Consider the following 25159-nt stretch of genomic DNA (forward strand, 5'->3'; position numbering starts at 1 on the left):
AGCCCCCTCGGGACGAAGGTCTCTCGTGGGAAAGTCCAGCCCGTGTCCGGCACCGAGAAACCCAGGAATTCTGAACCAACGGCAAGTTCAATGAAATCCCTACTTGCTGTCAAAACCTTGTTTTAAGAACTTGGTCTTAAGCCTTCTAGAAAAAGAACAGAATAGGTGCTTATCTCAGTAGGAACTGAGGACTCTGTGGACATCAATGCCTCCACTGGCTTTTACAGGGGACTCCGGTCACCTGTGCATCACGTAAGCCAAGGGTTCCAACTTCTCCCATCAGTTTATTTTGTAGGTTAGTTGATTCTATCAAGACAGAATCACAGGACACTCTAGGCCACTGCTGTAGAAGGTAAACCTACAGACTTCTTTGCTGCAAATCAGATCCTCCTTCCTGGTGGGTAGTCCACGGATGCCTCAGGGCCCACCGGCAGATGCCGCTGCCCCTGCTTCAATCAGAGCGCCCCGCTTTCACACACCACGGCTCTGTGTAAGATTTAATTTAAAATAATAGGGTCTTCTGCTTAATATAAAATAAAATAGCTTAAACACACTGCCTTAGAACACTCAGATAGAAAACCATGTAACGGCACTGGGAAGGGCGAGTGATTTTTTCCTGAATCTTCAGGGTTCAAGTCTGCTAGCCCTGACACTGCAAATCTTTGCTCCTGGTACAATGTCCAGGCACCTCTTTTAACCCATGGCAGCTGTTTGAAATGCTGATGACAAACTGTCACTTATCGACCGACCGGAGACTGGCCACATGCACCTCCCCAAAGAAAGGGGGGCTAGTTCTGGCTCACCTTATCACTGTCCAGCGTGTTCTGAGACGTCCGGGATGCGATTGAAATCGTATCAGGCTGGCTGCTGCCATCTCCTTGGCTATCCAGATCCTCTCCATCCCTGGAGACACAGAGAAATTCCTGACATTGCTGGATTTGCTTTTCAAGAATGGTAAAGATGGGCTATCAGCCATGGGAGGAAGAACAGATTTGTTTAAAGAGGTGCAAATCGGTCTCTGATTACGGCTGCCACCATGGTATTAATGACGATAGATGACTGACTCTTCACTGAGAACAGGTCTTTTGCTGGGCCCTGGGCTGAGAGTCTAACATCTACCACTGCATTTAGTTCTCACAGTAATAAAAATCCAGTTGATAGGGTCACTGCCATTTTAGAAATGAGAAGCAAAAACGTCTAGTTGCTACATAACTTGTCCAAGGTCACATGCACGACTTACACAGGAGCACAGATGAATAACACTTGGGGTGGAAAAGGAAAAGAATTAGGGATTTGCATATAGACTTTCATTTACTTTAAGCTGAAGGAGGTTGTTGTCTTGACAAAGGAATTTCATTACTAAGAATGATGTTATATATAAATTGTATTCTTTAAAAAATTACTCCTCGATACTTCTCAAAAATATTTGAGAAAAATGATTTTTGAAAAATAGTATGTTAACATTGCCTTGTTCCTTTCCTTCAATAAAAGCAAACTTACAAAAAAATCCCTAGGCACTGACCTCCTTCCCTTCTGTCTCGTTGCCGGAGCTGTTTTGGGGATGTGAATGGGCTCCTTCAGGGCGCCTTTCAGGTGAATGGTCCTTTCCTGGATCACTTCCCGGATATGCTTGATCCAGTCCTGCTTGTTTTCTATACTGGAGGCCTTGACAAAGTGTTAGAATCAATCAGGATACAGAAGGGGCCTTTTCCAGAACCTACACTAACCACACTCAGGTCCCTGCATTCCTGGAATTGCCCATTTAAAAAATAACTTTTCAGCAGAAAAGCAACCATCTCCTGTGTTTAATTTCCCACCAAATAAATGACCCTAACTTTGAATATTCTGTCATCAAGACCGTTTTTATTCTACAGCGTTCATGTTATTCCAGATCTCTGAATATTCTAGTAATCAATCATTCTCCAGCCCTAAGACCTGTTAAGCAGCCCTGGGTAAATATGAAAACACAACCACCCCCAAACCCAAGTGTCTTGAGGCCCTTTAGGCAGACAAGTGGCCAGTGCCCCAGAGCTTGCCACCTCGCCCCCTTGGACTCACGATCGACTGGTGCAGCTGCACCGTTTCCCCAGCTGTGTCCGCTCCCCATATCCCCACGTGCACTCTATGGAGTTGGGGCCTCCTTAATCCTCCTGTTATAAATGAGGACCTGCAGTGTGGACACACTGGAAATGTGCCTAAGGCCACACTGCCAGCAGGTGAAGAAGCCGGAATTCCTGGGGGGTGGACACCCCAGCCCATCCCCCCAATCTCTGCCTGTATCCACCTCTGGTTAGACCACTGGGATAAACCAGGGTAGCCTACTGCCAGTTACATATGGTGGATTTCCCTCAACTCCACTGCAACACTGGAGAAAGGGTCTCTGGAAATGACACATCGTAGATATTCAACAAGCATCGGTGGAATGAATACATATGGCATCACTTTTTCCAGATTTTTTTCTTTCACTGTGCCTCAAAGGAGGTGTTTTTTTTTTTTTTTTTTTTTTCCTTTTTACATGTTCTGGGCCTCAGTAACAGCTTTTAATTTCCTTATGGAAAACATCAACCTCCTATGATATAAGCATAATTCCCTGTGAATGATTAAAACAATCGTCAGTGGGATTATGGATGAGATCACGCAGGGAGGGGAACCCAGCATTTTCTCGTGGTGGACGTTGTTTTTGAAAATACAAGGTCAAAGCCCATGCTGGGGAAGGAAATTAAAATTGAGAACTCTCTTTCTAAATAAAATGTTTTCACTGGAGGGTGTGTCTTCAAAGTTAATGAGAGGCAGTAACAGAGAAATAAGTGAAGGAGAAAAGGAGCCTCCTGTCCCTCTCCCCAGATCTGATGCCAGGAGAGCAGTTAAACCAATTTCTCCTGGGGCAGGAGGCAGCGTGACTAGGGAACAGGGGAATCTGTGCATGAAATCAGCATCTCAGGATGGACAACTGTGAACAACACAGAACTACTGGCATTTAAATGCCTGAGACAAATATTTGGGACGTTAAACAAAGCGAAGTATCTGAGAAAGGCCATTTGGCAAAGTTTGGAGATCTGTATGTACCATGTTCAGAAATAAAGAAAATTCTCATAATTTAAGTAGAGCAAACTGACCATTACCTTTATGGAGAGCAATTCTCCTAACCTTAAAGAAATTAAACAAGAAAAAGGGGCACCAATTTTTCAGACAGTAAAAGAAAGGTAACCCAGCTAGAGTACTAAGCAAAGGCCCCACTTGGCTAAGAGAAGGGAATAATTTGTTTCATACTCTCAGTAGTCTCAATCTGTTCAAGAAAGGATTTAGAAATAAAATTCTCCTTTCCAGACCGTAAAAGTAAAAACAGGTCACAATTTTGTTCTACAAGTACTAGGCCATCACCATCACCGTCATTACCACCGTTACTGTCACCACTGCCACGACCACCACTGTCTACACCATCTACACCACTGCCATCTCTACCACCATCAACACCCTCACCACCACCTATACCATAACCACCATCACCACTGCTAAAATATCCACCAACTCCACCTCCACCTCCACCCTCACCATCTCTACCACCATTGACACCCTCACCATCTCTACCACCATCAACACCCTCACCACCACCTATACCATAACCACCATCACCGCTGCTAAAATATCCACCAACTCCACCTCCACCCTCACCATCTCTACCAGCATCGACACCCTCACCATCTCTACCACCATCGACACCCTCACCATCTCTACCACCGACACCCTCACCATCTCTACCACCATCGACACCCTCACCACCACCTATACCATAACCACCATCACCACCGCTAAAATATCCACCACCTCCACCTCCACCACCATCTACGCCATCAACACCACCACCACCACCACTAAGCAGTCTCTGAAATTAATAAGGACAGCACTTCCTTTAGCCTCTCATTAGAAGTCAGAAAAATATTACCCTCAATTCCCTAGAAAACTTTCATTTGGTAAAGCCTGCAAGGAAATCTGATTCTTCAATTGCATCATGAGTATTTTATTATGTCCTAAATGAAAGTAGTCCATATCTGGCTAGAATATCTGGCACTATTTCTCAGATGTACCCTTTGGCATGTGTCACTGCAGCTAATCTGGATAAATACTCATAAGTTGGAAGTTTTAAGGTCCTGAGTATACTTTAAAACTTTATCCCTTAGAAAAGTTCAGCTATCTAATATCGAGCTATCAGTGCAATTTATATTTTATAGGGCTTTACGCCAGTACTAATGAGAATACACTGGGTTGGTAGTCATATATTCATTGCAAAACAATCCATCATTTCCATGTGAATAAAGACCTTAGGAACACAATGGCTTCCACAGTCAGCGGTCACTAAAGTACAGCCTCTACAAGAGCGCTGTACTGTTAAATAACTCACAGTTGCTGGAAATACCGTAGAGAGATTCAAAAAGAATGTAAGGGACAAAATTGCTGACATGCAAGTCCACACACCAGAGGCCCATTAAGCCTTTGGCTCGTCTCCCAATATTCTACAAATCTTCAGCTACATCTGAAGTCGCTTATGGTCTTTCCAGATAGCTCAGAAAGACAGTTCCATCTGCATTTTCTCAAACACAGGAGGAGGGAAGTCCACAAGACACCCTTAGAGCCCTCCAACTTTCCTAGGAGAGGTTAGTGTACTCAAAACAGCGTTCAAATTAAATATCCAAAGATATATTCCTCCCTCAAAGACTACACACTCCAAAGTACCCTTAGTGTTTTTGAACACTTTAAATGATAACATTACCAAACCCTTTACCTGATCATGACCCACCCCCACCCCCGGCACTTTTTTTCTCTGCCTCCAAACTGGAAAGCCAAAGACTCTTAGGACCCCATGAAGACTCCTGGCACGTTCAGCCTTGAAACTATCAAAGGCCCTCACAGATTCATCAGGTGCCTATTCTCCTCTGGAAACCAGAGGTCAAGTGCACAATGGGAGCTACTGGTCCATATCTCCCTCCTCCTGTACCTCAACTTCTTGCATCTCTTATGGAATCACCCAATTCTTTGCAAGACTGGAAGAATGGAGAAGTTTAGAAAGACCTTTTTCCAAGTGACCTTTTGTAGGCAAGCAAAAATTTAGCTCGAGTGATTTCACCACTAGAATACCAAACTGAATTTATTCTACTGTTCTTTTTGTGGTAATCCCCAATCTCTACAGAACACAAAGGGAACGATAAAAGGACATGAAAACCAATATGGCTCAACAACAGGAAAAAGCACTCACAGACATGGTCATCTTGTCGCAAAGCACATTCCCAAGCCTCGGATGGACGTACCTTAAGGACAATTTTATTATCTGAAGTCGGCGTCCTCCCCACCCACAGTGCAAATTTGCAAGGATCTCCTTCAACGTGTTCTGTGACACCCAACTCTGAGGTCTGGATAAAAAGACAATTACATAATTAGGCAACAGTAAAATTCTGGCAGGATATAGAACAGAGACAAAGGAAGCCGTTTTTGGTGACTCGTGCTCATGCTAGGTTGTAATGACACGGTTTTGTTTACACTGATACATACTCCTTAGACCTCACTTTAGTTAAAATGGGGAAATTTTGTTCTTAGGCTACACATGATTGGCTTCATCTCTTTCGCTTCCTCTGAGCACCTCCACTGGAAATCCTGATGCAGGTCAACAAGCAAATCCAGAAGAAGAAAACGAAATATCTGGAAAGTTCTATTTCCTATTATCTGGAAAATCAAGAGCTGACTATTTTCAACCTTATAAACAATAAAATGAGTCTGTCCTAGTTGCAAAAGAGCTGCTACCATGCACCTCCATTAACGAACTAGCTTCACAGGAGAAGCTAAATGATATTTTAAAACGCAGTTCGTTTCCACTGTGTTTATCAATAGCATTAATGTTTACTATTTCGCCAATGATGTTAAGGGCTAAGAGACAAACTTTCTCTCTATAATACATGCATTTGCAGGAGATGCAGAACACGGAAGAGTGTAGATGAAGGTCAACGTCTTCATCCTCCCCCGCAATCGGGTTCACCCCAATGCATTCTCTCCTTTCCAGCAAAGGAAGTGATTCATAATTGTGGCCTCTGAGGGAACCTTAACTTTTAAAAGATAAATTAAGTGAAGATGTATCAGCTTCTAAAACAGACTAGCTTGGTCCCTAGGGACTGATTAAGGCCAGCTAGTGAAATTATTAGGCAGCAATGCTTCATGTTTTCTTTCCAGTTACAATATGATCTAAAATGATGTAAGGTGGGCTGTGATCCAAAAGACAATCTCAAACAGGAAACAAGCCAAAGAAAATGGTATGCCTATCGTTAGCCTGAACTTGCAAACTCCAGATTATTATTAAGATGATTTCTACACTTGGTAGTATTCTATTACTTCGGGAATTTGATTAATACGTGGATATCATAAAAACGTATAATGTATAAATTGTCCAAAGTCCAAACATCTACCAATATTTATAAGTGATCTGCCATATCTTGTGAAGAAACCAAATTCTACCACATTTTCTATTCTCTGATTGTGATTTTTTCCTCCCCCTGCCCAGCAATTTTGTGTTGAAAGCCCTCTGAGATATCGCCCACGCAGGGAAGGCGAGGATGACACCCGCCCGAGACTTTTTGGAGCGTCAACCTGTGGTTTATAGATACTCGTGTGGGGCTGCCACCCATGGAAAAGAGCACCAGGTGTGTTTCTCTTGCCCGGAAGTATGCCGACAAGTTAAAGAAGAATTCAGATGCATCACTCTATCTACCAAGCGCTCAAGGGAGGCTGTCTCTAGGCAGGTGGGGCTGTGTATCTTTAAAACGATTTCTGCTTATAACATACATTTTCTCTAATAATGGTATTCTGCTGTTTTTCAAAAATGTATTTTTAATGAAAAAATCAAACTTCATCATTAAGAGCCCACAGTTAGCCACCCAGTAGGCTGCTTCAATAAATTCCAATGTCGGTGAATGAAATATTAATTATAATGAGATGAGAACTTAATTATAGTCTAACATGATTGATTTATTTATAAAGCTAGTTAAGGCACACAGGAGATAAATAATTTAAGTTCACTTACGAAGTGTCTTCTTATGCTGCAGTTGGATTCTACGGAATTTAGAAAAAGCAAGTTTCCTAAGTCTAGGGACACTCAAACTCACAAGCGCCCTCCAGTGGACTCAAGGCTGTCAGAATTTCACTGAAGAAGCTGCTTCAGAGTCACACTTTAGGAGTTAGGAGGTTAAACTGAAGGCCACAAACAGTCATTTTTCTCTGACCACAAGAAGCTGCAACTGTGTCACCTTTAAACTTACAATTCTGAAGGCCTATACTTACAAACAATTTGCTTTTATAAAGGTACTTGCTTCTGCCACTGGAATCTTTCACTTCTTTACTAAACACTAAGGACATTTCAAAAAGGAAGAGGTGCCGTTCTCGACCCTTTCGAATTAAGGTTTTGGGGTCCCACACTTGGAAGGATTCCTGCAGGATGAGTTCTCCCTGAGACTCAATGTTTTCATCAAACCCTAGAACACGAAAAAAAGGAGGCACGGTCAATTTGAAAGAAAATGAAAAATGATGCAGTAGTAGCATCATGGCTACTTAAACATTTGCAAAACGCCCATCCACTCAGTCTCTGATTAAAGTTTCCCATCTGGGCCTCTGGCTACCCTTCCCTGGGGGGTTTTCTCTCCTCTGGACACGAAGCTCTTCAAGCCAGTCGGTCGCGCTCTGGTCACTGGCTGCCGTTCGCTGCGGCTGTCTCTTCCTGAAGTGGCCGACACCCGGGCAGGGGCTTCTAGTTACGTGCCAGCCTCCAGGGGCACCCTCCTCTACGAGCAGAAGCCCCACTGCGGCCGCTCAAGCCAGCACTACCCTTCCCAGCCCCCGTGCGGCCGGGAGCGGCCACAAGCACGCTCACCTGCGCCGGGGCCACGCAGGGAGACTCGGCCGCCGCTTCTGGTTTCTGCCCTTCGAGCTGTCCCCTCCCCGCTCTCTCCCCACCTCCTGCTAGATGGAAGGCTAACGTGGCCTTGACACACCCTGCAGCTGGCCAACCAGCAAAACATCCAAGGAGTGGAGAGAGACCAGCTGGACAGAGCCTGAGTGCCCGGTGACGCCCTGAGGGCTGCCCACCGGCTCGGGATTCTACATCAGAGGGGGAAAAGGTGCTCTGGCTTGGCCTCTGAGGTGGGGGGGCCTCTGTAACTAACAAACAGCAGCACCTCTGCCCTAACTGGGAAACTGTTCAATGGGACCAATGGTGACCACACAGGCTGGCCAACGCGTTTGGGGCAGGATGACTTCTTAAAATAACTCTGTGTAACCTGATAATGAGAGTTGAGCTGAAACACAGAAACAGCTTTCTTAAACAGAAGCATTCACGGAAATTATACCGGCGATGACCATTTTTAGGCGTATTTGTCTGATTCTCTTTTCGCCACGTTCCGCGCGCTGTTTGGCTGCACGGGCAGGGATGTGGAACCTGCTCGGTCCAAGGCTCTGGCAAGTGATGCCAGAGAAGGGGAAGATTCGAGCGCTGTTAGGGATTTTACAATCTTGGGGGATGGCTCTACCTATCCTTCCACCTGTCCTTCTAACACAGAGACCAGGTAGCTGAAGGCAAGTGACACAAGGCGCTCCCAGGGTTCAGAGTGTGGAGCGGCAGCTCTCCAGTGAGGGGACAAGGACAGGCTTGTGATGAGGTCGAAGCATGTCATGTACTCCTTAAGGGAAGCAACGAGACCAATTATTGCAAAAAGAAGGCACCTGCACCTGCACTGATGACTCCTAACTAAACACAGAGGCACAAGGACGCAGGGGGTGGGGTGGGGGGGTGGACAGGTGGCGTCAGCAGGAGGCGGGAGGACGTACCTTCCAGCATGCTCAGGTGCATGGCGTCGTTGGCCCGTTTTGGCACACTGAGCATCACCTCCAGGCCGTCCTTAATCTCCCCCTTCCCCTCCTCGCAGCACGTGAGCAGCTCCTGTGGGAAACCGACACCGTGAACGAGCCCAGGAGAGCAAAGTGCTCTGCTACGGAGGGCTTTGCACAAATGAAAGAGTTTGTGAAAATCCACGACTTGCAAGATAAAAACAAACTGTGGTCAATTGGGCAGAGATTCACATAGAGAGCGAATGATAAACCTGAACTGCTTCTTAATCCAATGGATGCAAGGGTGTGTCCTGCTCAAATCAGGACGTTTCTTCAGTTCAGAGGAAACCAGATGCAGTCAGAGATTAAAACAAAGTTAGTGTCCACGTCAACTACCGAGCCTCAAAAGTGACAAATGAAATATTTAAGCAGTGTAGCAAAGCACAGTCAGCTAGTGGTTACATCCGAAGGTCAAGCCAGAGTCCAGTTAGTACTGCTCTGCTTGCACAGGATCCCAGCATGATTCTGAGCCCTCTGGTGCCATGAACACGACGTCCCCTCTGCCCTGGAGCTGCCCTGTCTCACAGCGGGAACAGCATCGCTGCACAGTTACCTACAGCGAAACGCTTCTTCTCCGTGCTGGGACATTCAGAAAGCTCTAATGATTGCAGCACGCCTCCCCGGGCATAAGATCTGCGTAGGGGAACGCCTGTCATTAGAGGAGTGACAGCAAGACAACAGATTCACATTCTGGTGTGCTCCGAGGTATTTTCTCACCAGCGCATCTATGATTTTTATCAGGCAGTGACAGTAACAACAGCTTTCTGTGTCCTGGGGCTCAACAAGAGGGACGTGGCCCTGCAGTCATACCCTGGATGGTTTCGGGCAATGCAGCTGCCTGACAGGCCCCTCTTCTCATGGCCAGATGGTGTGCACCTATTATTCTGAGCAGCTTGGCAAAAAGTGCTTTAAAACTGCAATGCGCTGAGACTAACATCACTGTCAGAAAACCCTCCTTGCTGGGGAGCTCAGCATAGCTCATGACTGCTCTCTTGAAGAACCCCTGGGCAGAATAAAGTCAGGTTTATAAATTAAAGCAGAGGTTTAATAGTGAATGACTACATGTGAGGTCACCGAGGAAGAGATCTTTACTAGAACCACGTGCTAAAAACAAAATCCATCAATCCTGAGGACACTAAGAGGTAAATTGCCTTTGCAGAATTAGAGAGCAAAGGGCAAACGTGAATATAAACAACTTAGCCTCCTGACTTTCATTTCATGTTTATAGCAACCACTTATTTCTGCCGTGGTGGTCATAAAATCACTTAATGGGGTTCTGATAGGGAAGTGCAGGAGAGCTTTTCCAATGTAAGAATGCCATAATGGTATACCTTCACCAAAGAATGTAGCCACTTTTTACTGTTTCTAGATTTTTTTGTGTTAACAAAAAGGGTAAAAGTAAGGGTTTCAGGCATTCATAACTTCATCTTCTGTATTTCTTTTATATCTAGAAAAATTACATGATCATCTCCTATTGCTGTGTTAGGACCAAACTGGGGACTTAGTTGGGTTCATGCAATGTTCTTACTGGGATGAACGGATGTGGGTACGTTCTAATGTTTAATAACATTCACCAGCCAAGGAAACGGTGGGGTAAACAGCATGAGATAGAGTTTGTAAATTATTTTTCTTGTAGTCAAGAAAATGTGCGTCAGTTATATATAATGAATTCTGTAACAACTCTTATCACAAATTCTAAGTTTCCTTCACCATTCTATCGTCAGAACTAATCATTATTTGATTTTTACAAGTGTGATTTTAACTATAATCATTCATAACCAAGAAACAGCAGAGGTCAGTCTGATACAAGTCATACTGGGAACAATGGTACTAAATCGTCCAGGATTGACAATTTTTCCTTCCTTTCTCATTTTATGTCAGGGGCTAGGGTCAGTCAACAAAGTTCAGGTGCATAATCAAGGAATATACTATTATTTACCAGATGCACCGACAAATCGGTCGGGGCAATAAATGGCAATGAGTTATAAAATAACATTAATTTGCTAGGTGTTATTTCAAAAACTCAGGGTACTTTATATACATAAAACAATGTCAAAATGACAATGCACAGTGCATAAAATTTTTCAGGCTGAAGAGGCTTCATACATACTTTTAAAAGGAGCTGATACTTCGTTATTCGCTGAACAGGTTTAATAAGGTAGGAAGAGATGGAATTGGCTAATCCGTGCCGCTGTTGTATCTCCTGAATTAAAAAAAAGCATACACACACCACTGTGTAAGTCAGATAACAGGAACTAAAAATTTACATTCATTTACTCCCACGATGAATACACACAAACCACTTTTTCTAACGTAGAAATCACTATTGCTTCTTTTAATAAGCTCAACATAAAAATAACAAATCTCGGTCATCACTTTGAATACTAAAGACACAGTGTTTCCCCTGTATTACAGGCCTCCACGTGCAGAGGTCAAGCAGGGAAGCCAACCACTCCTGGTGCCGTCATCACTGCGCCTGCCCGGCAGTCAGACTCTCCCACTGCAGCTCCTGAAGCTTCGGCCACGTGCGCACCCTCGCCACAGACCACATCGCAACCCTCCCTACTGGAGGCTTCCTTCGCCCTCGCTATAAGGAAGTCCTCTCTCCTGCTTGCTCTCATTTTCACATTTGCTCTTAGCTCTTGGCATCCTCCTTAGGGCACGGGTTTTTTTTAATGACTTTTGATTCCAAACAGCACGTGTGCCATACGCTCAATAAGGCCTTCAATAATCCTAACTGCATAGAGCCACAGTGTTGGGCTCCACATAATGGCAAAGACCCAGGGTCGTGTGAAATATTGGAAAGAGAAGGCCTCACTGGGCTGGGAGCAGGGCTTCATATTCACCCAGGCAGTGACGTGTAACTACTGGTCATGAGAATGGCAACTAAAATAGGGGCATCTACAGGCAGGGCTCCACCTCAAAAGACAGGAGCTAAAATGTATCCTAACTTCCCAGACTTTTGGAGAAGAGCAGATGATCACACTCAGCCGTGTACAAACAAAAAGACGGAAACAAGTCTAATACCCTCGTGGCCTCGTGCACCAAATCATACGTAAAATTCGAAAGTACCTTATCTTTTAGTCAAAATTTATTTGGCACACGTTTGACTCTGTTCTGGAAACCCCCCAAATCACTCTATATATTATATCATGAGGCTCCACCACCGTTCGTACTAAATAACCTCCCCGCAACATGGTCCCACAAAAGACGAACTATGTTTACACCAATGAGAATATAATTAATGAACCTCCCGACGGTCTGAGCTGTTAGAGAGCTATCTGTAAAACTGTACTGATAGGCCACTTCTGGAAGTGAATAACATCATGAAATTGAAATGGGAAAAATAAATGATCAAAGAAGATCCAAAGTTATTTTTCTATAGAGGGGAAAAGAAGCTTAATACTCATACTTTTTACATGATATTACATGTAAAAAATTAATGACTATATATAAATTGTAAGTAATGACATATACACACATGTATATATTAAAATCTGAATTTTTTACAGATATACAGCTTGAAGTATTTGAGAAGCATCTTTTAAAAACAGAATATAAGAAAATCCCATTATAAATGTGATAGATAAAAATGGTATCATGCCATCCATTAGGTGAAAGTTATGAGTCATGCTGCATTTTATGTACACGAAATGCAACTCAGAAAATATCACAGCTTCTTTAGTAATCTCTTACTTACATCAAAGTAGGATCCTGCATGCTCTAATATCAGCTGAGTAGAATCAGGCTTATTTTTGCAATATGTGACATACATCTGAAACTTGTCTGCCTATATAAACAAAAAGAAAATTAGACTATCTCTTTCAAATGACAAAAAATCAAATTATGATAAACTTTTATGTAGAAAAGAAGCTGTGTGTATAAATGAAATTCAAGCCTCCAATTTAAGAAACGCTGCTTTATAAAGAAACTATTAAAATAAGAAACACATCCTGCTAATAGGACACACGTCCTCCCCTGGCCTGGAGAGTCGGGGCTGGATGCCGGCCCCTCTTCCCATGACGCTATATGCAAACGTGAGTGTCACACTTAGAGAGCAGGGCCTGATCACCAGGTCACTTGCCTCCTTCCCTCCCTCCCGACCGGACAATCCTCCCAGGCAGGGCTGGGCACTCACAATTACCCGTGAATCCCCAGGGCCATGAAGAGGCCTGGCACACTAACTCAACATTCTATCTCAAACCATCACTACTATCAATAAAAAGTTTATTCCACATTAATAACTAGCTGGAGAATGTAATTCTTTGAGGTAAAGTCTATTTCTCTCTCTGTAGACACCAGGAGAAAATGGCGACGCTTGAGAAATGAACAGTATTCCTTCCAACTTCCCTCAAAGCAACTGTGACAGAACAAGTGGCTGAGGTTTCATTACCCAGGTTACAAAGCAATGTCCAACGTCCTCTGGCAACTGTTCATATTTTTCCAGCTCTTTGAGGAATATGCTGCAGAGACAGAAAACGATACTAAATGATTACGGTGTTTTAAAACATTTTACTAGTGAGATATGCCGGGAATTAGACCAAGCAAACCGTGAGTTCAGACAATGTCTGAACTTCATCATTTTAATTAAATGCAGTGAAAACTGTAACTTCTAGATTTTAATTTAACAAAATGTAGAGCAAGTGCTCTGAACTAGGGTAAATTATTGTGACTTTCAAAGAGTTAACCAGTTTAGCCTTTGAACACTTTCAACAGTAGCTTACTTCTGGGAAAGTGGTATGTTTAGTAGCTAAGGACATAAGTTAGGGAGGTAAACACTCAACCTAGAGAACCCATTTAGATTCTAGCATCTTTGCTGGGGTGGGGGGCAGGGAAGCGAGGAAGACACCGCCAGCTCTGGCCCAGCATCATCTTTCCACAGGCTATTTGGGCTGCACAGACTCCACCTAGAGGAGCTTCTGCTGCCTTTTTTTTTGATCTTGAAAATAAAACCATGTTCCTCCTACGGCCTGTGGAAAGGGCACTTTATTTTGGTCACACTACACATCTGTTCAGTCCTCAGTTCCTTCCTCCTTCTTATTAGAAAAGACCAAACACCAGCCAGCAGCCCCACAGAGGGCAATTCTTTCTTTTAACCCTAAGAAGTAACTGATGCAGCAGCTGATGACAAAGGCTTGAGAGAAGTTAGGGTTCCTACAAAACCAGCTTTCAGTTTTCCTAATCTCATTTCTATAAAAAGTAAATACAAAGCTGAGTCTCTGCTAAAATAGTCTCTAGAATGTCTGTCCTTGTGAAAGCAAGTCTGGCAGGCTTCCTGCAAATTTCAACAAAATCACTGGAATCTATGCTTATTTATTGGAAACTTTCACTTGTCATGAAACTTCAGCACAGATTTCCAGAGTGGCTAATGAGGTCCCCAAAGATAAAGCCACTCACTTATTGTGAAACTCATAGATTTCCTGCATGTTCCCGAAGATAACGAGCTCTTTGTTCACAATGCCGGGCGGGATCTCCTCCACACCACTGGTCATTTCCCACAGGTAGGTCTGGCCGGGAGGGAAACAGAGAGGGTTAGACGAAAACCCACACCTCATCTTCCAGAAACAGGTACTCCTGACCTCTGTGAATACGTACCCAGGGTTAATGTATAATTGAAAATATATCTTAACAATACAACCTTTTGCAAAAAAAAAAACCATGAGGAACTATTTTTTAAAAATCTCAGTTGTTATTAATACTTGAGAATAGTTTCCATACTTTTCAGCTCTAAATGCATTCCCAGCTTCAAATTTTGGGATAAACCTACTCCACAAGGTACGGCAAAGATTCGTTAAACTACTGAGCATCAGCTGGCAATCATCACGGTAGGCACAGTTCTCTGAAGCTGCTGTAAAATTCTACACAGAGAGAATGTCAGCCAGGCCATCATGTGGTAAATGGAATGAGAGGATTAGTGCTGCATCATCTCTGTAATGAGCAACAACACGCCTAGAACTTCACAGAAGTGCAGCAACGTGCACAGAAGGCTGCTCGTGCGCACTTCAAATCTCCAAAATGACAACAAAACGTGATTATTTTAAGAACTGCCAACAGGTAAGAATAAACAGCGACACTATACTCCATCTAAATAAATAAGCAGAAAAACTTACTTACATCCATACACTCCCGGAGGTCTCTTACATAAGCCTTTTCAGTTTGAATTAGCTCAGCCATTATGAACCTTAAAGCAGAGGAAAAGACAGTAACTAGTTTAGTTCACGGTCAGGATACATGCTTATTTTAACTATTTACTTTTAGGGTCTATGAAATAATAAGGTGGTTGAAAAAGCATTCGTCAGTGATATGTTCTGGAGAATTCAAGCAAGAATAGAAGAATTAACAGTATCCAGTCACCAATTCAAAGGAAAAAACATTCTGGAAAAAATTTTGTTAAGGTACCTACTGGTCATGGTTTCTCAACTTGGCAGTATTGACGTTTGGGGCTGGAGGATGCTTTGCTGTGGGACTGTCCTGTGCCTTATAAAACGTTTCACAGCATCCCCGGTTCCGCCCACTAGATGCCAGTAGCCCTCCCCCCTCCCCACTGGGTGACAACCAAAAATGTCTCCACATATTGCCAAATGTCCGTCCGGGGGGACAAAGCTGGCCCCGACTGAGAACCACTGGTTTAGGGCAATCTTTTGTCTTTATTAATATTTAGTACAGTTTACTAATTAGCAACTTCCAAACAGCTGCACTTGTGTCATTAATTTCTTCTCCTTAGTATTATTACTCATGACCTATTGATGACAAATGACACTAAAACAACTTGTCAACCACATATGAAATGGGGGCGCATGGACAAAACATCAAGATACTGTTTCTGCATCAGGGGACAGTGGACACAGTGGCATTTTTGCTGTAAAAACTAAGCACATTCAGAGCAATGAAAAGTATTAACACTGCTTGATTTCAAAGCACACACAGAAGTAAGCATCTTTGTCCAAGTGACATTTTCTTCACTTTTTCAGTGAATCCTGGCAGGTTCTTAAAGACAAGCTTACTCTTTCCTGCGGGCAGATTTCCGTTTTTCTTCATTAAGTTCATGAGCGGCATCGCGGAGTTTCACCTCTGACCCGGGGATACTGGCCGGAATGATATCTAGCTGAAGACTTTTACTCTGTGGAATAAGGGAGTCAATGAACTTCAGTTAATTAAATCGACAAACAGTACGAAGAAGAAAACAGTCATTTATTCAATTTGCACAAAGCAATTTACCGATTTGTTGGAATCTGAAGAAATCCCCAGGGCTTTCTCCAAAGAGGTCCTGTACTTCTCCATCCGCAGAGAGAAATCTCTGTACCTCTTATCCACTGCAGTGACACATTTTTTTATCTCTGCCGCATGGGCATGCCCCTTTTCACAAAAGCCATCAGCCAGCTGTATCAATAGCTTCACTCTCTCTTTGGTTTGCTGCAAAAAAACAACAGGAAAGTATTGTGAAGCAAATGAACCCAACTGCCAGAAACCAGAAACACAGTGGCAACTTGCCTACAACTCTGAGCTCTGAACAGGAAAATAACTGCTGGTGACAGAAACTCAGACTGAAACCCTAAGTCCACCCAATTCATCTCCCCGATCCTAGACTGGCTCCATTTCCTCAGCTCTTCTGCAATGAATGGCATTTTTATGACCTCGAGGAAAAAGTCTGGACTGTCTTTGGACGGTGTCTTCACCTGGTAGATGGTCAATCACTCTGCAAAATGAACAAGAGGATGCTCACTCAGGACGGCCTCTACATTCCACGACTCTCCTCCTGTGAAGGCCATAGGTAGTGCTTACAGACACCTCCCGCCTTACGCTTGTTTAGTCTGTGTCCCCAGTTAGACCGAAAGCCCTTTTAGGGCAGCAGCCGTCTGAGATTTTCGTTCTCCTGGAGCCTATGTGGCTAAGCCCCCACCGCCGCCCCCCACCGCCCCCCACAGATACGCAACCAAATCCCTGATGGCGCAGCATCACAGCACGCGCTCGTTTCTTCTTTAATTCTCAGTAGACCCGGAGGAAAAGCCACGACTAGGGAAGCTGCCTTCATAGAGGTATTTTAAACTTAGTCCCTGTTTTAAAACTCTCTCTCAGAAATACACTTATTTCATTTTATATGCACATAGAAAGATCTTTAAGTATGACTTTCCTACTTTTATAGCTACGGATAACCATAAAACACTGGTCCGACAGACAGATGGATAGATGGATACATACATACATACGGCAGTGATTTCACTCAAATCTGATTCTTCAACAGATTTTTCGTCACATCCGTTTCACTCATTATCTCACGCATTACGACTTACTACTTGTATCATTTGTTACCATTTCATTTGGCCCTTAGGCTTCCTTCAACGTTCCCACTGGCACTTCGTAGGAGTACAGTTACTCTTCTGCTACGGAACCTGCTTTTCTCACTTAGGCTTTAACTAGAAAATCTTTATGACTAACACTCAGGAAATTGACTTTAAAAATCCCCCAAAGGAAGGAGGTCAGGGTTCAAAACCTGGATAAACTATCTTACTTTGTACAATAAAAGTTTTGAGCAGAGTTCACTAGGCAGCCTGCAGAGCCAGCTGTGAACATCCTCAGACTCTACACGAACGCCCCCCGGGCTCCTACACAGGGTCCAGCTTGCCCACCATCCCTCCAGGCTTGCTGGCCTCCGCCTCTGTGTACCAGTGCCCCTTCCACCCGGAATGCTGTTCCCCTGGACGTCTCCATGGTTTCTTCACGCTTTGCTCGAATAAAGGCCACTTCTCACCGGCCTCCCTAACCCTCACGACTGCCACGTGCCTCCCTCACCCTGTCTGCTCTGCTCTGCCCCACAGCACGCCTCACCCTCCCAAGAGGTGTAATTCACTTGCTAAGATCACTGCCTGTCTCTCTCCTGGTTAGAATGCACCTGCCAGCAGCCAGGGACATTTGCTTCCTCTGCTCACTAGTATCTCACACACCTTCTACGTGTCTGGCACATGGTGGCCATCTACCAAATATTTATTGAGATAATAAATTAACATTAGGTCCTTTATGCAAGTGTGTATACACCTGCAACTTTAATGGGAGTGGTAGTTACTTTTAACTGGCATGAAAACATACTTTACAAAAAAACTACAGGAAAACAGAACTCCAGAGATATTAATACCTCTGTGAAAAATACTGCTATTGCAAATTGCATAAAAGCTGTTTATTGGAGAAAGTCAGCCAAACAAAACACTCTGAAAGTTTTTAGGGCCTTCATCTTGTGTGGATATGAACTCAAGTAGAGTGAGCTAAAAGGAAAATATCTGTCAAACAAACCTTCTGACTTGTGATCAACACGATACCTTTCTGGTTAAGACAAGCCCAATTATATATCAAGGAAGTAAGAAATCAAAGCTTCAGACTTGGAAGCATAAATTCCAAAACGGATTTAAGTTAGAAACATTATTAAATTTTAATATCAAAGAGAATTGACATGGCTGATACAGGATTTTTAAAAAATCAGGTTGCCTAAAGAAGGTTTTGCTGTTTACCAAGATATTAATCTTCTGAAAAGCACGGGGAAGTTGGGTTTTACCACCATTTAAGCATTTCTTTTTCACTGTCATGAATGACATCAGTGGAGGGCACTGCAAACAGCTGACCCTTGAACAACTCAGGGGTTGGGGTGCTGACCCCTGCGCCTCACTTCTCACCCCGCCCCCATGAAGTCCACATCCGAGGCTTCAATGGGACCAGGCAGTACTATAGTACGTATTTGTTGACAAAATTCTGAGTATAAGTGGACCCACACAGCTCAACCCCGTGTTGTCCAAGGGCCCCTTAATCTTTAAGGGGTTAAGAAAGTTATTTCATGCTTTAAGCAGTGGGGACATAGAAGTGAAGATAAAAAAGATAATGCATCTTACCTACATTAAAACAGAAAACAAAAGCCACCAAGAAACTAAAGGAAGATTTTCATATATGTCAAAAACACATCACAAAACAGACCTAGCTGCAAGCACGTGACGCCGACAGGCTGAGTCTATGAAATTAGATACAGAACAAAAGGTTTCCTATAGGCAAAGGCTGGTAGATCTATAAATCTTCCCTTTGCAAACTTCATTTAAACAAAAATGCTCATCAGATAGTCAAAGGCTTCTTGAGGAGACCTGCCGAAGCCTCTCTATCAAAGATGGCAACCCTCCCCTCCCCCCTGGTTTTTTCTCTTATTTAACATGTGTGTATATATATATATTTACTCATTTATCATGTTATTGCTCGTTTCTCTAACTAGAACGTGCAATCCATGAGCTCTGCACCAGTGAGTGGTTCCTGGTATATTGTAGAGGCCAATAAATAACTGAGTGAATGAATGGTGCGATCAAAATTAAGTAGGATGAACCTGCTAATCCATGAACCTTTTATAATGGTGTATTTTTAACTGGTATTTTTATTTATTTATTTTTTTGTGGTACGCGGGCCTCTCACTGTTGTGGCCTCTCCCATTGCGGAGCACAGGCTCCGGACGCGCAGGCTCAGCGGCCACGGCTCACGGGCCCAGCCGCTCCGCGGCATGTGGGATCCTCCCGGACCGGGGCACAAATCCGTGTCCCCTGCATCGGCAGGCAGACTCTCAACCACTGCGCCACCAGGGAAGCCCCTTAACTGGTATTTTTAAAATGCATTCACAGAATTCAAAATTCAAAAGGTACAAAAGGACACGAAGTGAAAAGCCTTCTCACTCCACATTCACCTGTTACCTGTATCAGCTTCTTGTGTACCACCCCGGAGATGTTCTATTATACACAAGCAAGTGCGTGTATGTATGTGTATTTTTCTCCCTTCCCTTTTTTGCATAAATGCCTATGATAAGCACTGTGCGGCACCTAGCATTTTCATTTAACAACTCTTGCTTATCCTTCACTATCAGGACACAGTTGCCTCCTTGTTTGTATAAGAGATTGTTATGAAAGCAGATTTTCATTTTTGAAGAGTATAAATATAATCTCAACAACCTCATCTTTACGCATAATCAAGGGACTGGAGAAAAATAAAGGCAGACTGAACGTTGAAGTCCACATGCTCACGAGAGCTTTACTCATCATGTTCTCAGGTAATCAGAAACCCAGAAAGGATGCATATTCAATGGTCTCAGACACTTTGTAGCAAAGTAAGGCACTTGGCATAGGGGACAAAGTTGTGAAGGTCTTAGTAAGGCAGTGGGTTTCAAACTTGAGTGTGCATAAAACCACCTGGTGAGCTTGTTAGACATGCTCCTTTTCAAGCCTTGCTCCCAGAGAGTCCAAGTCAGTACGTGCCTGGTGAAGACAGAAATCTGCTTTTAAGGAAACACCCACGGCCTGGATGCCGGTGGTGCTTAAAAGCATTCTGAGAAATTACTGCCTTGAGTTGCAAAGGAATCAAGCTGAGTCTTAATCAGAGAGTGAGGAGAGGTTTCATTTCCATGAACCCTAAAAATGTTACAATACTAATTATGTAACTACTGAACTGGAAGATGTCATGTCAGAACGAAGGATTTTCTACGTAACAAGAGAAAAATGACTTCTTAGAAGACGCTAAGACAGAGGGACAGAAGGCTAGCAAGAGCATCATTTCAACACGAAAAACTGAATGATGTCGCCAAGCACCAGGGCAGGCGCTTTCTGATTAAAAGAAAAGGAGCCAGAAACCAAGGAAAAAATGCTAAGAAAAAAACCTGAGAGGTGCTCTTTTCAAAACCTATCAGTTCCTCTTAGCAAAACTAATTCAGTATATACCCAACAAAAGAAACAGCTCTATTTGGGAAATAGAAAGATCAGATGTCACCTTTGATTTCAGGTGCTTATTTTTAAAATAAAATACAGGTAAAAATATGCCTGTTACTGCTCATTCTTCCCAAAACCACAACCCAAGTCTGAGGAAAAGGGCAAACTAGAAATAATGGAAAAATCCCTTTGTACGTGCTCCACTGGTGGCACAAAGCTGCCACGCTACTCAGCTCTAGATGACGACATTCCCACCACAACCTGTGTGCGTGGCATGGCATCCCCTGGAGCTGGGCAGTGAACAGCTGTCTGGCTGTACGCATGGCTTGCAGAGCGCAGCATCCCTGGAAATTTAAGTCAGTGCAAATGAGCAAAGCTTAAATCTACCTGAGTGTATCTTAGGCATTTTCTTACTATCTATAACCAAAGGACATTCAATGAAACAAATATAAATCATATAAGGCACACAACAACTGTATTTATTATCCAATCATTAACAAAAAATAAGAATTATTCGGCCGAACATGTACTGCAGCTAGAGGAAGGAAAAGATATGATCCTTACCTGCAGAGGTACGACAGGTCAGCTCCCCTTAACCGAGCGGGCGGGGGCCCCCTCGGAGCGTTCACGGCCCCTCTGGGTGTGGCTCGCCCTACCCAAATGCTCCTGCTGCCAGGCCTCCCCACTGAGCCCCGCTACACTGTGTGCCCTCCAGAACAGAGACCAGGGGTTCCCACAGCCCGGCACCGAGAGCCTGAATGGAAAAGGTACACTTACAGCTTGGGATGGAGGGGAGCTGAGAAGAGAGCCCCGGGAAGAAAGAACAGCAGGACTCAGAAGCTGTTACAGAATGTATCAAAAAGGAAAAATAAACATAGTACAAAGTAGCTGTTGTCACTCTAAACGATTTAAAAATTCCCCATGGATATGTTTTCAAAGCCAAGTTAAGGGCCACACAAGAAATTCAATCTTTTTACTTTATAGGAACATTTTTTTTTATTTTTAGGAACACTTTTTCTTTTTTTTTAAGTTTTAATTTTATATTGGAGTATAGCCAATTAACAGTGCTGTGATAGTTTCAGGTGCACAGCAAAGCAACTCAGCCATATATACACATGAGTCCATTCGCCCCAGACTCCCCTCCCATTCAGGCTGCCACATAACACTGAGCAGAGTTCCCTGTGCTATACAGTAGGTCCTTGTTGGTTATCCTTTTTAAATATAGTAGTACATATACACCACTTCTTTCTTTGTTGTTTTTTTTTCAATATAACCTTTTATTTTATTTTTTTAACATCTTTATTGGAGGATAATTGCTTTACATTGTTGTGTTAGTTTCTGCTGTAAAACAAAGTGAACCAGCGGTACATACACATATATCCCCATATCTCCTCCCTCTTGTGTCTCCCTCCCAACCCTCCCTATCCCACCCCTCCAGGTGGTCACAAAGCACCGAGCTGATCTCCCTGTGCTACGCGGCTGCTTCTCACTAGCTATCTACTTTACATTTGGTAGTGTATATATGTCCATGCCACTCTCTCACTTCGTCCCAGCTTACCCTTCCCGCTCCTAGGTTCTTCAGAACCTTTTTTTTTTTTTTTTTTAGATTCCATACATATGTGTTAGCATACAGTATATGTTTTTCTCTTTCTGACTTACTTCATTCTGTATGACAGGCTCTAGGTCCATCCACCTCACTACAAATAACTCAATTTCATTTCTTTTTATGGCTGAATAATATGCCATTGTATATATGTGCCACATCTTCTTTATCCATTCATCTGTCGATGGACACTTAGGTTGTTTCCATGTCCTGGCTACTGTAAATAGAGCTACAATGAACACTGTGGTAGATGACTCTTTTTGAATTATAGTTTTCTCAGGGTATATGCCCAGTAGTGAGATTGCTGGGTCATATGGTAGGTCTATTTTTAGTTTTTTAAGGAAACTCCATACTGTTCTCCATAGTGGCCGTATCAATTTACATTCCCACCAACGGTGCAAGAGGGTTCCCTTTTCTCCAAACCTTCTCCAGCATTTATTGTTTGTAGATTTTTTGATGATGGCCATTCTGACAGGTGTGAGGTGATACCTCATTGTAGTTCTGATTTGCATTTCTCTAGTGATTAGTGACGCTGAGCATCCTTTCATGTGTTTGTTGGCAATCTGTATATCTTCTTTGGAGAAATGTCTACTTAGGTCTTCGGCCCAATTTTGGATTGGGTTGTTTGTTTTTTTGATATTGAGCTGCATGAACTGCTTGTATATTTTGGAGATTAATCCTTTGTCCATTGCTTTGTTTACAAATATTTTCTCCCATTCTGAGGGTTGTCTTTTCGTCTTATGGTTTTCTTTGCTATGCAAAAGCTTTTAAGTTTCATTAGGTCCCATTTGTTTATTTTTGGTTTTATATCCATTTCTCCAGGAGGTGGGTCAAAAAGGATCTTGCTGTGATTTATGTCATAGAGTGTTCTGCCTGTTTTCCTCCAAGAGTTTTATAGTGTCTGGCCTTAAATTTAGGTCTTTAATCCATTTGGAGTTTATTTTTGTGTAGGGTGTTAGGGAGTGTTCTAATTTCATTCCTTTACATGTAGCTGTCCAGTTTGCCCAGTACCACTTACTGAAGAGGCTGTCTTTTCTCCACTGTATATTCTTGCCTAATTTATCAAAGATAGGGTGACCATATATGCATGGGTTTATCTCTGGGCTTTCTATCCTGTACCACTGATCTATATTTCTGTTTCTGTGCCAGTACCACACTGTCTTGATTACTGTAGCTTTGTAGTATAGTCTGAAGTCAGGGAACCTGATTGCTCCAGCTCCATTTTTCTTTCTCAAGATTGATTTGGCTATTCGGGGTCTTTTGTGTTTCCATACAAACTGTGATATCTTTTGTTCTTGTTCTGTGAAAAATGCCATTGGTAGTTTGATAGGGATTGCACTGAATCTGTAGATTGCTTTGGGTAGTATACTCATTTCCACAATGTTGATTCTTCCAATCCAAGAACATGGTATATCTCTCCACGTTCGTATCATTTTAATTTCTTTCATCAGTGTCTTACAATTTTCTGCATACAGGTCTTTTGTCTCCTTAGGTAAGTTTATTCCTAGGTATTTTATTCTTTTTGTTGCAATGGTAAATGGGAGCGTTTCCTTAATTTCTCTTTCCGATTTTTCATCATTACTGTATAGGAATGCAAGAGATTTCTGTGCATTAATTTTGTATCCTGCAACCTTACCAAATTCATTGATGAGTTCTAGTAGTTTTCTGGTGGCATCTTCAGGATTCTCTATGTATAGTATCATGCCATCTGCAAACAGTGACAGTTTTACTTCTTCTTTTCCAGTTTGGATTCCTTTTATTTCTTCTTCTTCTCTGATTGCTGTGGCTAAAACTTCCAAAACTATGTCAAATAATAGTGGTGAAAGTGGGCAACCTTGTCTTGTCTCTCATCTTACGGGAAATGGTTTCAGTTTTTCACCATTGAAAACGATGCTGGCTGTGGGTTTGTGACATATGGCCTTTATTATGTTGAGGTATGTTCCCGCTATGCCTACTTTCTGGAAAGTTTTCATCATAAATGGGTGTTGAATTTTGTCGAAAGCTTTCTCTGCATCTATTGAGTTGATCATATGGTTTTTCTCCTTCAATTTGTTTATATGGTGTATCACATTGATTCATTTGTGTATATTGAAGAATCCTTGCATTCCTGGGATAAACCCCACTTGATCATGGTGTATGATCCTTTTAATGTGCTGTTGGATTCTGTTTGCTAGTATTTTGTTGAGGATTTCTGCATCTCTGTTCGTCAGTGATATTGGCCCGCAGTTTTCTTTTTTTGTAACACCTTTGTCTGGTTTTGGTATCAGGGTGATGGTGGTCATGGTGGTAGAATGAGTTTGGGAGTGTTCCTCCCTCTGCTATATTTTGGAAGAGTTTGAGAAGGATAGGTGTTAGCTCTTCTCTAAATGTTTGACAGAATTCACCTGTGAAGCCATCTGGTCCTGGGCTTTTGTTTGCTGGAAGATTTTTAATCAGTTTCAATTTCAGTGCTTGTGATTGGTCTGTTCATATTTTCTATTTCTTCCTGGTTCAGTATTGGCAGGTTGTGCATTTCTAAGAATTTGTCCATTTCTTCCAGGCTGTCCATTTTATTGGCATAGAGTTGCTTGTAGTAATCTCTCATGATCTTTTGTATTTCTGCAGCATCAGTTGTTACTTCTCCTTTTTCATTTCTAATTCTATTGATTTGAGTCTTCCCCCTTTTTTTCTTGATGAGTCTGGCTAATCAATTTTGTTTATCTTCTCAAAGAACCAGCTTTTAGATTTATTGATCTTTGCTACTGTTTCCTTCATTCCTTTTTCATTTATTTCTGATTTCATCTTTATGATTTCTTTCCTTTTGCTAACTTTGGGTTTTTTTTTGTTCTTGTCTCTTAATTGCTTTAGGTGTGAGGTTAGGTTGTTTATTTGAGATGTTTCCTGTTTCTTAAGGTAGGGTTGTATTGCTATAAACTTCCCTTAG

The 25159-nt window shown here is 42.7% G+C and overlaps 1 protein-coding gene across 4 annotated transcripts in view; it reads right to left on the reverse strand.

Annotated features, from left to right (window-relative positions):
• TRIO (trio Rho guanine nucleotide exchange factor) overlaps positions 1-25159 on the reverse strand; it is a 370973-nt gene that overhangs the window by 89722 nt on the left and 256092 nt on the right. For 3 of the 4 annotated variants that reach the window (XM_082837244.1, XM_082837243.1, XM_082837246.1), the window contains exons 22-33: positions 16138-16332; positions 15924-16039; positions 15034-15100; positions 14317-14426; positions 13313-13382; positions 12620-12709; positions 11030-11122; positions 8860-8971; positions 7321-7511; positions 5304-5405; positions 1523-1665; positions 804-903 (exon numbers count right to left, since the gene is read on the reverse strand). In XM_082837244.1, the coding sequence (XP_082693370.1) occupies positions 804-903; positions 1523-1665; positions 5304-5405; positions 7321-7511; positions 8860-8971; positions 11030-11122; positions 12620-12709; positions 13313-13382; positions 14317-14426; positions 15034-15100; positions 15924-16039; positions 16138-16332 (1389 nt within the window). The remainder of the gene's footprint in view (positions 1-803; positions 904-1522; positions 1666-5303; positions 5406-7320; positions 7512-8859; positions 8972-11029; positions 11123-12619; positions 12710-13312; positions 13383-14316; positions 14427-15033; positions 15101-15923; positions 16040-16137; positions 16333-25159) is intronic. The other variant, XM_082837245.1, reaches the window with a different exon arrangement.

Source organism: Leucopleurus acutus, assembly GCF_964270905.1.
Source record: "Leucopleurus acutus genome assembly, chromosome: 3".
Lineage (NCBI taxonomy): Eukaryota > Metazoa > Chordata > Mammalia > Artiodactyla > Delphinidae > Leucopleurus > Leucopleurus acutus.